This window comes from Bactrocera latifrons, unplaced genomic scaffold (assembly GCF_001853355.1).
Source record: "Bactrocera latifrons isolate USDA-ARS-PBARC rearing strain unplaced genomic scaffold, ASM185335v1 scaffold_11, whole genome shotgun sequence".
NCBI lineage: Eukaryota > Metazoa > Arthropoda > Insecta > Diptera > Tephritidae > Bactrocera > Bactrocera latifrons.
The window spans coordinates 2772777-2789898 of record NW_017534519.1 but is presented as its reverse complement, the minus strand read 5'-3'; the positions used below and the strand labels follow the sequence as shown (position 1 = coordinate 2789898).

The window sequence follows — 17122 nt, the reverse complement described above, 5'->3', positions numbered from 1 at the left end:
CTTTCCTCACTTGCGTCAACTTCTACACGTGACCCCATGGCGTCAAATTGCGAAAAGAAGAAACGATTGGCGCGCTGTTGTTAACTCGGCTATAATCGCGTAAGCGGTGTTTACGCCAATTAAGAAGAAGAAGTTTCTTTTAAATAATATTATCAATGATAAATTTTCAGTTTCCGTTGCCCCATAGGATAGGGAGGTACATTTTATTACATTTATTTAACATTCAAATATCATTTTTTTTCTTTTATCAAACCGTTTTTTGTTTTGATTTTTAGCAGCCCCATTTTTCTTTAGGTTTTTTTTCTCAATATTAACCAATCGATTCGAGAACATCATTGAAATATTTYCTACAAATTTTCAAAGTTCTACTCTTAAGTTAAATGTAAAACTGTATTTCAATTAGTTTTAGAAGTCTTAAAGTAACGAAAGTATTGTGACAGAAGAGTCTCAAGAACTCGAGAAGAGTACTTAGTCATCATGTCAGTTACGTGGTATGAACGGGTCTTCGCCGTCATTTTGACTTCAGTGTCATTTTGTCGTTTAGGCAAGATGCTCTGTATTGCCGTGAAGAAACACATAAACACGCACTTTGTAACACTCAAGCCAAACAACTACTCTTAAGACGAGCCAAGTCGTCTTTGTGGCAGAATGAATGTTGCATGCAACTGAAATTTTTTTGTGCGTTTACAGCGTGATCGTGTGCTTTGTTTGTTGTTATTTCTTGCTGTTTTAAGCGCTTGTGCAACGTCGCTGTCGCCATTGTTTACTGACTACTTGTTGTTTATTTTCTTAGTGTCATCATAATTGTGGTAGTTGATTGTTGTTGTTGTTTTCCCATCGCCATTGTTCTAAGCAACGCTGCACTTAAGTGGTCCAGTAAGTTTTGGTCGTTAGGCATGAATAAAAAATATTTATTTGTGCAAACCTTTAGCATCGCGTTGGTTCACATTCAGCTCGCCTAGGTGCGGCCCAACTCAGCAGCCAAGCAGCTTCGCTTTGTGAGACCCACTTCTAAATAGACAATGCAGCTGTGTTCATTTGGCCGGTGCAGATACTTACAAGAGTCGTATATTGTACTTCAGTTTTTTGTGACTCATGTTTAATAACGGTTTCGTGTAGATGAATACGAGCATAAATATACTCAGCTATCTTTAGGCAAATGTGCGTAGTCTTTGCTGTAGGAAATGCATTAAAGAGTCTGTTTCCGTGGGCTTTAAAGAGTGTTTTGCTTTGCAACAAATGTTTCTTTTTTGTTTTTGGTTCCATTCTTTTCTGTGCCATTGTAATGTTAATGGCTTTCGAAAATTGTTGTGTTAGATTGAAATTGACTGAAATATGAGCAATATTGTTGACGCTACCTTAAAAATAGAATAACATTGCAGTTGTGTGTGTAATATATTGTTGTTGTTGTTGTTGTTGTTGTTTTCTTTCAAACAACGAGTTCTGTATTGATGCATGTCTTCCGCTTGCGTTAGTTGAAACTGTTTTACGTAAACTATAGCATATGCATACATGTGTATGTATATAGTGCTCATATTCATATATTCTATTAAGTTTACAAATTGAAGAAAGGGTTTTTTGGTAGGGACAATTGGCACCTGCTCCATGGAGTTCTTCATACAAAATAGGAGACGTAGAATTCAAATTAGTAAGGTAATTGAGAAATACTAGTTCCAGCATCGAAATCATCAAAGGAAGGAGAGAGAAAAAGTTGAACAATCACTTACGTACCAGGTATTTTGAAAGATCCACTTTTACCAAAAATGTTGGTGAATCTGTGAGATCTATTATTAAATTCACAGAGAATATTTTTATCACAATAGTAAGTTTGCCAAAAATGAGTAAAATCGGGTCATACTTAGCTCAAAGCCGTATACCTAGTTCCCTGACTTTGAGCATTACAGACGATGGGGAAGCATGCACAGGAACAACATGTCTTGTTTGGTTGCGTTTACTAATTCAGTGTTGAAAATTATGTTACTCATGCGCCGTGTATCCAGTGATTTAATCAAGAATTGGTGCGAAACAATACAAAAATTGCATGGTAACTAAACTCATGAAGACAAAAATTCAATTGTCTCCGCACAATTTCTGTTTGAATAAAGGAAAATGAAGACCAGCCACAAAACGGCTCCCATGAGTGCCATAGGTCCGGAAGCGAAACAATGCGTCACTGCGACAACCAGACTAACTCATTTGGACTGTTGGCTATTCGCGCACAAAAGTTGTATGTTGGCTGTGCTTGGGAGCTGTTTGCTATTTGAAGAGGAGTATTTCAGCTGTTACGTCATTGATTTGTCATTGCATCCACATAAAGAGAAACACATGCATACACACACATATAAATCGTACATGTATGCATAGTGTAAACAAAACATAAAAAGTATAACACATTTCTATATAGTATAAATATGTGCATACATACATAAGTGACAATGTGCGAGTATATAAGGTGTAAAGGGCCAACTACCAGTGTGTGATAGCGAAGAGGGACTGATTTGGTTTTATGAACTACGAAACTATTTGCGATTTCACAACTGCATAAATCATAGAGAATATTTCTCTATTGCATTAGATGGAAATTTTGATGGGACAGAATAATCTCAAGATCAGTCAGTTATGTAGTATGAATGGGTCATCTCCAAATGATAGTCTGATGGTGCAAAGTCAGGGCTATATGATGTATGCATCAAAACTACCCAGCCAAGCTCTCCCAGTTTTCGCCRAGGCATCAAAGATGTGTGCGTTGTAGCGTTGTCCTGTTAGCAGACAATGCCCTTTCTGTTGATCAGTTCTGTCCGTTTTTTTCGATTGCTTGCTTCAGTTGTTGACACTAAAATGCATATGTAGYTCATAGTGGATGATTTTTTTCCAATCCCAAAAAACACTCAGCATAACCTTTCGAGGCGTCAATCCTGGCTTTGCAACCATTTGTTGAGCTTCACTACGCTTGGACCATGTTCTTTTTCGCACATTTTTAAATGGATCCATTTGATGATGAATGTTAAGTGCCTTAGCGATGCCATGGCTGCTTATGTGACGGTCCTGGTCAATCTTTTCCATAATTTCATCGACTTTTTCAACGATAGGTCGACTAGAGAGAAGTGCATCTTTCACATCGAAATTTCTAGAACGGAAGGAGCGAACCGTTATTCTGCTACACGAACTGATACAGCATCGTCTCCATAAACTTCGCAAATTTCATTGGTGGCTTTCTTCTTTTTTATACAAAAATTTCAAAACTTCCCGAATTTAATTTTATTGGTTAAATAAACTTCAAATCTTACCTCTCCAACACTTTATGGTATAAGAAAATGTGGTTGACAGCACTGGAGATATACGACTGCAACGACAGGTATATTTTTATGTCACCAATGTTAATCGTTCTAAACAGGACTCTTTCCTTCAGGGCTTTATTAAATCTTTGTTCATATACTGCTAAACTGATAACACAAAATTATTAGTAAAGGGTATTAAAATGATATTTATACACATTAAGCAAACGTATGTACAATTTTAATCAATATCTGATTAGCAAATCCATTAAAAAACCAAGATAAAAGAAAGCCGATACTGGGCAAACTTTATGTGTTCTAATGTCTTCTGTTATATATTCGTATATAGCTTGGTTTATGCATCCTTTGCCGTCGTTTCCTGACAATTAGGGTTGGTCTACCCAAATACTCTTACCTTGCTACAACTTGAGCCTCGCTCTTTTGTATATTCAATCTCTTTCGATAGAGACGCATGCGCTCTCAACTAGCACTCTTTTGTTCTAAAGCCTGAGTAATATATATGCTTATGCTTGTGGCTAGGCTTGATTCTTTTCCATTCACCTTTCTATTCGTCATTACTTTGTATACTTTACTCTTTACGCTTGTTTCCATTTGCCTTCGCAAATTTGTTATTTACTCACACGTGCATGTGTAGGGGCATCCCAGCTGCCTGTGGGTTCTGCCTACCATCGAAAGCATGAAGTTGAGGCTTCTCGCTAGCAAAGCGTCTGTTGCCAATGTATTTACAAATAGTGCGAATGTGTACGAGCGCCTTTRAGGGGAAGGGGCGCGATTGGAAATGCGGTAATTTGTGTTACTACTCGAATCAAATTGCTTTGATAAGAACRAGGCAGATCTGCTTAGAGATGCGTGCACATAAAGAAGTATGCGTGAATTTTTTTATAGAAACAAGCGTGAAAAACAGAGACGYGGAGTAGCGGGAAGTCAAACTGATGAGTGAGCGATACAAGGGCAGCGGCGTTGAAGAGTCACCTAACCTAGTGCCCTTTGGAGCTGCTTAAGCTTTTCCGTTTGAGCCCATCGAGTTGTCACATTGAGTATCCACGCCTGGGCCAAATGCCATCGAAAGWGGCGTGGCAAATGGTTGCAAWTGACAGACATGATGATAGCGTGTRAGTGGTGACCAARGCCGGAGTAAGTTTGGCAGGGAAGACGTGGGCTTAAGCGCGGTGGCAGCATAACTTTACAATTGGCTTTTAACGATATTTGCCGATATTCTGCGTGTCTCTGTGTGTGTGTGTGTGTGTGAGGAGCAATCATTGCGGCGCGATTTTATGCGCTGTTATCATTTATGGTCGTATGCCCTAGGAGGTGTTGAGAATGTGTGTGTGTGAGTTTCTGTGGAGCAGCTGTTTTCACTGCTGCGTGTCTCATTAAAGTTATAGGCTGTTGCCCTTGTTRTTGCCAATCTATTGTCGCACATTTAGGTGATAATAAAACTTTGCCTTTGTTTGAATGCCGAGAAAGGATTTTAGTTATTGTTGTAGGAAATAGTTCAAAGGTGACACACATAGAAATGAAAATATTCATAATTCTGTTCACGCCTGTTTAAGAAAAACGAACTTTGGTTTTATTCTCTTTTGCAATTGCCACATTTGCATATAATAGTGGCATTTTTGKGTTTTTATAACTTTCGGGTTTCTAAATAGCTTGTCGCATTATTAGCTCATAAAATCGAATCAATATGAATTATATATTGGAATTGTGAGTGCAGCGCTTAGAAATATGATAGTACTGATAGCATTAAATTAGAARAGCTTTTACTTAAACGTCTAAGCTTCGAACCCTCAAATATCTAACCTTTGTTTCAAGCATATATACTAGAAAAAATGTAAATCGCTAGAAAATTTCAATTCATTATTTTGAATTTTGTTTTAAGCGGCTCCCTATAAAGTACTTCAAGAATTGTATGGAGTAAAAGTTTTTGTGAAAACAATTCAATATTTTTCGCTACAAGCGCTTAAATGAGTGRAGGCCCACTGCTGCTGTGGATGAAGCTTTAAAAATGTTTTTCTACTGAAAGATATTGTCCATAAATGACCTACGGGCGAAAAAATTAAAAAGCAGTTTYAAAAAATGTTAAAATTTACCCAAAATCTGAAGAGCAACAAAACGGCTAGGGTCGATGGATATTCAAACACGGCGGCGAAGAACTGATAAGAAGCATTCGTCAGCTTCTTTGTAGAATATGATCTATTGAAAGCATGCCCAACGATTGGAATTTATGTGCTCTGTCCAATCCACAAAAAGGGAGGCCCCACAATCTGCGCTAACTACCGTGAGATAAGTCTCTTAAACATCGCATATAAGGTTCTATAGGATGTATTTTGTGAAAGACTAAAACCCACCGTCAACAAACTGATTGGTCCTTAACAGTGTGGCTTTAGACTTGGAAAATCAAGAACGCCCAGATTTTTTTCATACACCAAATCTTGGAAAAGACCCGTGAGAAGAGAATCGACACGCAACATCAACATTTCAAAGTTACTTTTGACAGCACGAAAAAGAGCTACCTTTATGCCGCGATATCTGAATTTGGTATCTCCGTAAAACTAATACGGCTGTATAAACTGTCGTTGAGCAGCACCAAAAGCTCCGTCAGGGTCGGAATGGACCTCTCCGAGCTGTTCGATACTAAACGATGCTTCAGACAAGGCGACTCCTTATCATTCGACTTCTTCAATCTGCTGCTGGAGAAAATAATTCGAGCTGCAGAACTTAATCGAGCAGGTACAATCTTTTATTAGAGTGTACAGCTGCTGGCGTGTGCCGATGACATTGATATCATAGGCGTTAGTTCTGTCAAGAACAAGACTATTTCGTCCTGTCATCAAACAAACAGTCGTCGCACGTGGCACCCACGTCACTGTTCACAGTCAGTTTTCAAGAAAAAGTTCTGCGGAAGATTTATGGTCCTTTGCGCATTGTCAACAGCGAATATCGCATTTGTTGGAACAACGAGCTGTACGAGAAATATGATAACATTGGCATAGTTCGAATAAAAATATAGCGGCTACGCTGGCTAGGTCGTGTTGTCCAAATGGACGAAAACTCTCCAGCTCTAATAGTATTCGACGCAGTACCCGCCGGGAAAGGCAGAGGAAGATGAAGACTTTCAAACTTTTGAGAATCTACTGACATAAATACTACCAATTCAAACTATAAGGTGTGTTCCAAAGTAAACAGGACTTAAAAAAAAAAACAGAACAAATAATTATTTCATCAAAAACAATTTATTTTATTCAAAATAGTCCCCTTTTGCTTTAATACAGCTTTTTGCACGGTTAAAAAGCATGTCGAACGAGTGGTTTAATGTTAGTGTTTAGTATGGCCGTCAGGTGCAAGCCTTTTGAATGGCATCTAAGTCGTACGATGAATACGGGGATTGGTTAATGGTTTAAATGTGATATTTGGTCAAATAAACCTCTTTAATGATGTCCTTCGAAAGTTGGATTCTGAGCAATTTTTGGTCGTCAGTCAATTTGTGCGGAATAAACCGTGCACACACCTTTCGTAAGCCCAAATGTTCGGTCGAAGTGCGGTAAATCGGTGTTTTGGAGATGTTCAATTCCATTTCCATGAATTTCAATGATGATTTCGACTGATTTTTGATGAATTCACGCACAGTTTCGTTGTTGATCGTCATATATGACCAATTTGAAAACGTTGAAACCACTCGTGCACTGTGCTACGGGATAGGCAATCATCGTCATAAACTTGTTTCATCAATTGAAACATTTCGGTAAATGTTTTACCAATTTTAAAGCAAAATTTAATGCTGGCTCTTTGTTCGAAGCTCATTTTCGTACCGATAACGCAAACATACTGGCACTTAAAACACAATAACTTCACTGCCAATTGATGAAATGTCATGAAATTCCCACTGGACAATCAATAAAGATAGCAGATTCTAACGCATTAGTTGACACATAGAGATATGGTGGTGCCAGGGGCGATAGATTCCAAAAGTCCTGTTTACTTTGGAAATACCTTGAAATGCTAACAAAGGATTGCCATTATTTAAAACACACAATTTAAGTCATGAATCCAATAAATTAATTCGAGTTCAGGATCATCCAATTTCAAATATTTTGCATGTATATATGTAAAATTTATCATGATAAAAAAAGCACTTGATATTTTTGTACGCCCTCGAAATTGTATTATTTCTTTTAAAATGCCATCGTCCTTGGTAGTATTGTCTATTAAGACTCACAGTATGCTACATGTACATATATAATTGGTAGTAACGAAATTACTGATAATGAAAGAACGGTATTTCCTTTGTAGTTCTCCGATGCTGCCAAGCAGCAAATTCTACTGAAATTGGCTGCAGTAAAATTTCCATTACAGTCAGACTCTTCGATTACTTTAGCACTTGAAATAGCAAAACTGTATATATGTATTTGATAAATCAATTATATTGCGCTCGCYGAATAATCGCAGAGAGGATAGAGATGATAGTAGCAGAAACAGGATTTTAGTAGTATAGTTCAAAATGTTGTTACGGGTTTCTTAGGTTTTAGGTTTTTTAAGTTGTAGTTTAAGCATTTTTCTTAGCAAGGATTTTAGCGGTTTATGCCAAAATAAGTTACCCTTGTATGGAAAGCAAGGTACCTAAGAGGAAACTAGTGCTAACTCATTACAGTTTTCTTATTATTGGAGCAAAACAGTTTCATATGAAAAGAAGCATTTATTTATTGAACAAAATTTTTATAGTTGTCGCACTTATATATCTTTCTTTGAACGTGTTGCCGTCATTCGATAGATTATCGAGTTCCTTCCGGGATCCATATTCATCAAAGCCAAAATAATGGCATATATAGACAAACTGAACGCAACCATGAACCAAAGAATAATATTGAATATAATTGCATAATTTTCGTCATAGCGTGGTGGAATATTGTAATGTTTCTGTCAAAGCGATAAGAAATGGTTACTCTTTAACCATTTAACTAAATTTCATGAAATAATAATCAATGACTTACATGATCCATTGGATCGACTGATATTATAGTGCTAACATTCTGACCAATCGCTTCCAATGCCTCCAAATCTGGGCCGTAAGTTAGAATGCAAAAGAAATTATCCTTCCACAAATCTTTGAGTTTTGCGAACACATCGCTTAGCTTCGAAAAGTCCAACGCAGTTTTCTTGTTCCAGAAGTGTAGACCAACAAAATTCTTCACTTTAATGTCGACTCCGAGCTTTTCAATAACGTCTGTGGTTAAAAGATTTTGCAGCTCGGGCACCATCTCTGCGACTCCGGGCGCTCTGTCTGCAGTCAACATTTTCTTCAAATATTCATACTACAAATACAGTATTTTCTAAATCAAATTCTGTAGTTATTATTTCAAATATCTCACTTCCATGTTCTTGGATGTTTTATAAAATTCCAGATTTGTTGAAGACTTTTCAAAATTTAATATATTCCTCAGAGTTGTGCCTGGAATACGACCCTCAACGGAGTATTTCACTATAGTGCCCAGCACTGAGTAGTCTGCTGTGTTATTGAGTTTCGCTGTCACCACAAGTGCTAACTTCGGCATTTTGAAAACGTTTTTGATATTCATTGCATAAAATTCTGCGCCCGCTGAAGCTGACTCTCCTACAATTGCCATTAATATATGCTTCACTTGCTTTATTGGTATTGGGACTGCGGTCTCTTCGAAGGCCAAACCCTCCGGATAGCTCATTGGAATGAAATCATCAGCGACAACTTTTTGCAAACAAAAAGTCTCTTATTTCAGTATCCTCCCTCCAATCGCTTTAGAAATTTCGTCTTTGCATACATACCTGTACTTATTAGTTTGATGAGAAAGCCCATTATTATCCAAATATTCCCCATTAGTTTCCATTAGTTTTAGTTCGAAAATCTAGAAAAATTGTAATTCACTGAGCTACAATCAAAATGACAAATAAAAACAAACGAATTGTTTAAGATAATTCATTCGATATGAGAACGCAAAATTTACTTAGAAACCTAAGTTCTTTAGCCTCTAAGTATAAACATATTACATAACCTTACTCATTGGTACTTGGCCATTATTTACTTAATTCTTTTTTAATATTTCACTCGCTTTACTTTGGCCGTTCAACTCATTAGTACTGTGTGGGGAAGCGCTTGCTTGTGCTATTCTTAATTTATGTTTTTAACAGTTCAGTTCTAAGCTTCGATTGTATTTTAAAGTTGGTTATAAAAAGCGCTTATGTATACATCTCCCATTATCGTTTAGATTTGTGGTAGCAAAATGAAATTGGGTATCTCAAAATCTCTTCTACTTATCTTAAACCTCTTCATCTTGAAACCAATTGGACATCGGTGCTTTTTTCATTCAACTGGTAGCAACACTTTAACTAATTTGAGTATCTCACTTTTCACACATGACTGCCAAAAAAAAAAAAATGAACCTAATTTAATACAAACCGAACGCCCGACGATTGGAATTTAAGTGTGTTCTGCCCTATCCATAAAAAGAGTGACCCCACAATCTGATGTGATATTCACCATGCGTCAAGTCTTGAAATAGACCTGAGAAAAGAGGATGTGATGATAGAGAATATATGTACAATCTTCTATAAGATTGTACAACTGCTGGTGTACCCCGATGGCATCGATATCATTAGACATAACAACTGGTTTCGGTTGTGCACAAGGGCAACTTGAAATATCTCCTGTCATCCAACAAACAGTCGGCATCTCGCGACTTGGATTCCACGTTAGTGTTGACAATAATAACTTCGAAATCGTGGATAATTTCATCTATCTGGGAAGCATTAACACCAACAACAACGCCAGCCTTGAAATCAGACGCAGAATAACTCTTGCCAACAGGTACTACTACGGACTGAGTAGGCAATTGAGAAGTAAAGTCCTCTCTCGACGAACAAGGACTAAACTCTATAAGTCACTCATCATACCTGTCCATCTATAAGGTGCAAAGAGGTGGACGATGACAATAATTGATGATTTGGCGTTACGAGTTTCCGAGAGAAAGATTCTGCGGAGCAAGGTTCCCCTGAGCTGTACGACGACATTAAGCTCTGACAGTATTCGACGAAGTACCCTGCCGGGAGAAAGCCTGCACTCCATTGGAAAGACCAGGTGAAGAAAGACCTGGCTATACTTGGAATATCCAATTGGCGGCAAACAGCGAAGAGGAAGAACGACTGGCGCGCTGTTGTAAACTCGGTTATAACCGCGTTATAGAAGAGCAAGAAAATACCCTTCACAGGTGCATTTCTGTTAGTAACTAGTGAGCCGATTTGAATAATTTCTTCTCCTACCAAATTTCGTGAAGATATATACAGACAGACGGACAGACTGACAAACGGACATGGCTAAATCGACTCAGTTCGACATACTGATCATTTATATTATATATATACTTTATAGGGTCTCCGACCCTTCCTTCTGGGTGTTACAAACTTCATGGCAAACTTAATATACCCTGTTCAGGGTATAAAAAGAAGACTGAAATGAATCAATTTACAACTCAGCTCTTTGATCTAAGGGTATGAAAAATTCTGCCATTTTGACTCGATTCTTTTATAAAATAAAATAGCGGTATCTTAAATATTCATCTCTTGTGCTTAATAGTAATACTTACTGATACCAGTCTTAAGTTCTAAAACTGAGCACGTTACATTTTATTATGTTAATCACTTAAATGGAAGCGTAAGTTTGCCTGTGTTAATGCTAATGCTACTATGTCCATAAATCAATTTATCGCATGCAAAGCACACTTAAGGGATGCACTCGAAAAGGCAGCGACAGCGGCAGCGATGGAGGCAACACAAGAGACAATATGTCAAATGCAGAGTACTCTAGCGTCGATACTACATGCAAATGCGCTCGTAAATATTTATGTACGTATTTAGTTGCCTTCGCCTTTGGTAAGGTCTCTGCGAAAGCGACACTTGCTGAGTGAGTGCCCCTTGCTGCCATTGATTCTCCGATGCAAATCGATGCATCAATGCAAAGGACAGGCGCAAGCCGTAAATAGCTTAGCTATGTGCATTATTGAAAGCTGTCACGGCTGCCGCAATTACCATATTGTTGTCGCTACTATACATATATTGTTGCTGCTGTTGCATAATRTCAATTGAACACCAACAAGTTGTTGCTGTCGCTGTTGTTTATTTATTAACGAACATGTCGCACGCATACATGCATAACTAACTACTTTGGGTATAACGGCCCATAAGTAACGACGTTGATATCGTAAACATGTCTATGGATTACTAAGCAATGCGTTTCAGTCGACAGTGTTCAATAGCAAAGGCCCGAAAACAGACTTAAGCTCTCTGAAGCTGAATGGAGAGTCCTTCTTATAGTTTTAAATAGGAAAACAKATTTATTTTAATAGAATGGGATCGATCTTTTATTCTTATCAATTATTGTCATATTGTGCAATGAAATTCACAACTCTGATGTAATATTTTGATGTCGGGCGGCAGAAAATGCATCGATGGCACAGGATGCAATCATATTGCATCCCTGGTGACTTAACCAACCCCTTAGCAAATAAGGTGAAAAAATTKTTTCTCTTGAGACCTGAAACATTTATCCGTTCCCTCTTCGTCCCTCAGTGCTGCATTTSAGCAAGTAGAGGGTTGGATGGTGGAAGGAGGTGAAATGCATAAAAAGTTTGATTGATTGCGGCGCAAGTTACAGCATGACATAAAACACTACAATTTATTGCATTTGCATTTCCTTTGGGAATGTAGTATTTCCAATTCGATGCATTGATAGCAGTCTCAACCGAATATATATGTTTATATGCAAATTAGTTTGTTTAAATGTATGTTCTCCTATGTATGGTACATACATGATAATATCAAATACCTATTGCTTCTGAATATTTCAATAACCAATCTAAAGATATGAGAAGAAGAGATGATTTCTTCATAAATCAGCAATTCGAGACGCTTATTCGAAGAAATTTTTATTATTGAAAATGTTATTCTCCTTACTAATATCTGAAAAATATTTCTAGAATTCGTGTAAACATTTCAAAACGATAGCTCCAGTCGCTGCGGAGAGATTTTCTTAATCCACTCTGTGAAGAGGGTTCCTAGAAAATTGTGTTTAAAGCTTTCGAAACCGATTACAATTAGTTAAAAAATTCTTATAAATAATACGCTCATAGCTCTGAAATTCCTTGCCGGATCAGCTTAAGGGGTTACATGGGTTTCCTGAGTGAAAGACAGCCGTTTTTCAAAATTTTTTTCTCATATAAAAAATTAAATATTTAATGAGAATTTTTTGTTCTTACAAACATCAACAACTGCATCATCTAAAAAACGTTAAATTTGGACGAAGAAAATAAATTGGGATGTTGGCAGACATTTTTACAAAAAAAATTAAGAGTGATTGAAAAAAATGATTTAAATTGGCGGGTATGATTCCGGTCAAACTACTCATCCGATTYGCTTAATGTTTCGTTTAAAATGTTCACAAAACGCCTGRCTATCGTCCCTACTAGATTCATAATGTTTTATAATTTATTGACAATGTTATAACAAAATTTATGTGAAAAAACATGGGGAAAAATTRAAAAAAAACGTCAATTACATTTTTATTTATCAACATTTTTTCATGATTCTAGTAGGGWTGATACCCATTCACGTACTTTTTAAGAATCAATTGAGTTTTTGTGTTTCAGATGATCYAAACAAGAGAAATCGTGTCCGAAAGTGCAAAAACGCATCTCATTCACCCAGCCATTTCTCCGTCAGATGTCATCAAAACATTTCGAAAACATTTGCTTACACACTCCACGATATACCTCATGATATGTGAAAAAAGTTCTATCGTAGAATAAAAATTTCTATGAAAAAAAAAATGTCAAGAAACAGGCGAGATTACCCTTAATCCAAAATCTTCTAAGCAAAAAAGACTAATATATTATCTAGAAAAAATATCAAAAACAACTTTTTCTTACTAAAGAGTATAAAAGTATTCAGTTGAAGACATAATGATAAAAAACAAGAAACAAATTCAAAACGAAGCTATTTTGCATTTTTTTGATTAGAAATACSAAAATATCTGCTTTGATCTGTGGCCAACCAGTATGACCCTTGCAAACCACCAGCTGTTAAATTTTCAATATGTTTTTAGCAACATTTATATGCATGTAGGTTAATTGGCAGACACACAGATAGAGCTTGTTACAATTCTTTTGTTTCCTTTGGGCTTATAAAGCGGATGAGTGAAAAGCAATTTGCTGCATTGCATCAAAAATGGCGCAGGAATGTCAGCAAAATACAACAGCAGCAGTGGGAAGTGCAACAAAAGCAATGGACTGAAAACTCGAAACTAAATGAAAATGAAAAGATGACAGTGGCAGCAACAGCAACAGCAACAGCACCAACAACACCAAAAACAACTGTGATGAGAAGTAACAAGTACAACAATTGCGGAGAAACAGTGCCACTGAATGCGGCTGCACAGTTTTATGATTACTTTGGCATGTGTTCAAAAAAGTAGATTACAGTTATCTCTGAAAATGTTCCAAACGATAAAAATTGGGTTACTTACAAATGATGATGACCCAATTTTAATTGTTTTGTTTCTTTCATTGTCTGCATTTATAAATTATCCAATTTCTATTTTTTGTCTGATTATTATTTTCTTTTATTTCATAAGATGGGTGAACTATAAGAAACTGATACATTATTCAAGGTAGCACAAAGAGTTTTTAATGCTAATATAATTTTTTACGAAGCCAACTGACGTTTTGCTAATATTTCTTCAATAATTCATTAATTCTTTAAATAAATACATTAGCTGTTTGGAACCACTCTGGAGCTATTAACGACACATGAAAAAATTAGAAGTCCCCAGCTAATTTCACATTACAGTAAATCCCTTCTCTTTCGTAAACAAAATAAAACAAGAAAGTTATATTACCTTTCTTACAGCATAAAATAGTTTAAAAGGATCTTGATTATGATCGACCAGTTTGTATGAAAGCTCCATAACGGGAGATACAAGAAGAGGTMCTTTTTTCAATAGCCTTTATTTGACAGATCACGCATGAGTCGTCTCAAGCAGTCATGTTACTTTTGTTCAATATTGTTTGGCATTTTATCATGGAAAGACTTACGCTGAACAACGTTTACATATTGAAGAAAGTATAGAAGCCGTTGCTGAGACTGGTCACCAAGACCGTGGACAGTCGATTCAGCACCGTTCGCAGCAACTCGATGTATCTTGGATGATTTATAAAGTTCCAAAAGATCCGACGCTTTCGAGCCAAATTTTGTTAAACGGCGAAACCCATTTCTGAGAAGAAAAATAGCCGCATTTGGGAAGAATAGCAACTTGAGGAGATTTCTAGGCCGTTATCGCGTCATGATAATCGATTATTTGTTGCCTGAAATTGGAGCTCGTGATCTCTACGACACTTGGTTTCACCAAGACGGCGCCACTTCCCACACATCGCTTCAATCAATGGATTGAGATGGATCAATAAATGGAGAGAACGATGCGCAGATAATTTCACGTTGTGAACCGGTCGATTGGAAAGCAAAATCGTATGATATCACACCGTTAGTCTTTTTCCTATATCGATATGTAAAGACTAAAGACAACTTCAGGATTTGGAATAAAACATCACGTGTGCCTTTCGCCAGTTGCCAGTTGCCAGTTGAAATGCTCGAATGAGTCGTCGGAAATTTAACTCAAAGTATGTACCATCTGAGACGTAGCCGTGGCCAGCATTTGAAAAAGATAATCCTCAAAAAATAAACACCAAGAATATTATTTCGAATGATCCATTTGAAGTTTCTGTGTTTTTTCTATAAAAAAGTAGGAAGCCTCGAGATTAATCACCATTTATATGCTGTATTAGGTCCAAGCTGAACGTTCTGAGATCGCACCGTTGTCTTGAAAAATAATACAAGTCAAATTTTGTGAAGATATATTGTCAATTAAAAGAGTTTTCCATATCGATTTGGATTTTGATAGATCATTTTGTATATCAGCTTTATCTTACAGCGGTACAATGGTTGATTAAAAAGCTGAATTAAAACTGAGGTATTGCACTGCGACCTAGGTTCTATTGCGTGTATCGTAGAGCTGAATAGACTAAATCGACTCAGCTGATCGATTGCTGATCAGTTATTTTTACTATTTCTATGGTTTCCGACTTTTGCTTCTGGGTGTTCCAACTTCGTTGAAAACTTAATATACTTCGGCGTAAAAAGACGTGTAAGTAGGAAGTATTTTGTTATAGAAGGAAGTTTATTTATAATGAACTTATTCATAATGACATCTGTCAATAATAAGTTCTCGCAACAATTATAATTATTATAGACTCAACGGGTGCCAACTAACAAGGATTATTTTATGCACTTTTTTTTAATACTATTATTCAACAACTAAGATAGAATTATACCTATTTGCATATTCTTGTGTTTTTATGAAAAATAGCGTCTACGAATGAAGTATGTGAGAACCCTTTGGTAGTTAAATTTTTCCAGCAAGGTTGCTCTCGAACACTTGATACATTTATGCAGTTGCAACTTTCTTACACCGTTAAGGGATTTGCATGCAAACAAAACTAAGCTCTTGCATATTAAACTTCAGAAAATGATAAATTGTGATGGGATTTGGTTTGTGGTGTACCCTTAAAAGGTGATATATGCGGTGGTCTACCGCTGCACTGAGCGGCTTGTAATGCATTGGCCGCATCTGGCTAGGCGTACGATTTGAAAAATATGCATTTGTACAAGATAAATTTGCACTAKACGTGAAAACTTTGCAGAAAGTAAAAAAGGAAGATTTATGCACAAAAGTAAGTTTTTTACGTAAAGTAACGGCGGTTGTTGAGAGGGTGACTACGGTTGTGTAGATAATAAAAGCGAAAGCATTTTCAGCTACAAAACGTTGGGATTTAGTGTCAGCATATAATAATATTGACAATCAGTAATGTTTTGAGGGCAGTTTCGTTAAGTTAGTTTAAATTTTTGCTCGATATTCAGATCTCGCCCAATTTTTTGTGGTTTGCGCCACACTGCTATCTGACCGAGGGAATATCAAATCTTGTAAAAAATCAATTATGTTTTTGTTTATATAATATCTGATATTTTACAGCATCGATGTAATTCGTTGCAGATTGCAGCTCTTCGCTGGGMAAATGTCTGCAACACTGCCTTAAGMMAACACATACAWCTTTCGAGAACATAAATTTGCAACTGATTGCAAGCGTGTGGAGGTCTCATACCAAATTCAGTGACCTYTTCTGCTGCGAAAACGTGCTTATATGTATGTGATTTGTGTATATAGTTTTTCAACTGTAGATGCACATAGAGATTTCATTACTAAAATGTCTGTGGCACCGAGTGGCTTCTGCTCGAAATGACAGACAAAATGCCACTTGCTAACTTTCTTGCAGATTCCTGCGAAAAAGCCTTGTAGCAAGCGCTAACCTCCCTTCCCGCTCGCATCCTACTGAGGCGYTTAACGCGCGCATTTGCTGTGCCTTTCAACACATTATGCACACACTCACACACACAAACACATTTAAAGTTTTGGCCTCCTTGGGCAATAAATGCAGTAACTACAACCGAACTTTTTGTGAAAACTTTGAAGCAAAGCAACTTAGCGGTTTTTTTTCACATTTTGTTTTTGTAAGTGGCGCTTGCTAAAAGGATAATGGCTGTTTAATATCCTCTCTAGCGCACGCTCTCCAAAAACTACCTGAACAAAATGCAGGTGAAGCGGAGATTTTCGGGGTTGCGGGCAGTTGGTGGTGCTCGTGGTGGAAATTTGTATATTATACGCTTGGCTAAGAACGTTTAGGGAATTTTACGAGTAC

At 36.9% G+C, this 17122-nt stretch overlaps 2 protein-coding genes across 10 annotated transcripts in view; one reads left to right on the top strand and one right to left on the bottom strand.

The window, feature by feature from the left end:
• Positions 1-17122, top strand: part of LOC108972858 (cubilin) — a 104736-nt gene that overhangs the window by 3984 nt on the left and 83630 nt on the right. The gene's annotated exons all lie outside the window — the stretch shown is intronic.
• Positions 7975-9385, bottom strand: LOC108972885 (renin receptor-like). The gene is made up of 5 exons (XM_018939778.1): positions 9325-9385; positions 9093-9196; positions 8663-9015; positions 8285-8605; positions 7975-8210 (listed from the first exon to the last, which is right to left on the bottom strand). Exons 2-5 carry the CDS (start codon positions 9142-9144, stop codon positions 8025-8027), a joined length of 912 nt encoding a protein of 303 aa, XP_018795323.1. The 5' UTR covers positions 9145-9196; positions 9325-9385; the 3' UTR covers positions 7975-8024.

What these genes read in the sequence shown, in the direction of transcription:
- LOC108972885 (XM_018939778.1), bottom strand. Translation starts at nt 9,144, where the DNA reads ATGGGGAATATTTGGATAATAATGGGCTTTCTCATCAAACTAATAAGT. An exon ending in AAACATCCAAGAACATGGAA is followed by an intron (nt 8,606 to 8,662) that starts GTGAGATATTTG and finishes CTGTATTTGTAG; the next exon opens with TATGAATATTTGAAGAAAAT. An exon ending in CAGTCGATCCAATGGATCAT is followed by an intron (nt 8,211 to 8,284) that starts GTAAGTCATTGA and finishes TCGCTTTGACAG; the next exon opens with AAACATTACAATATTCCACC.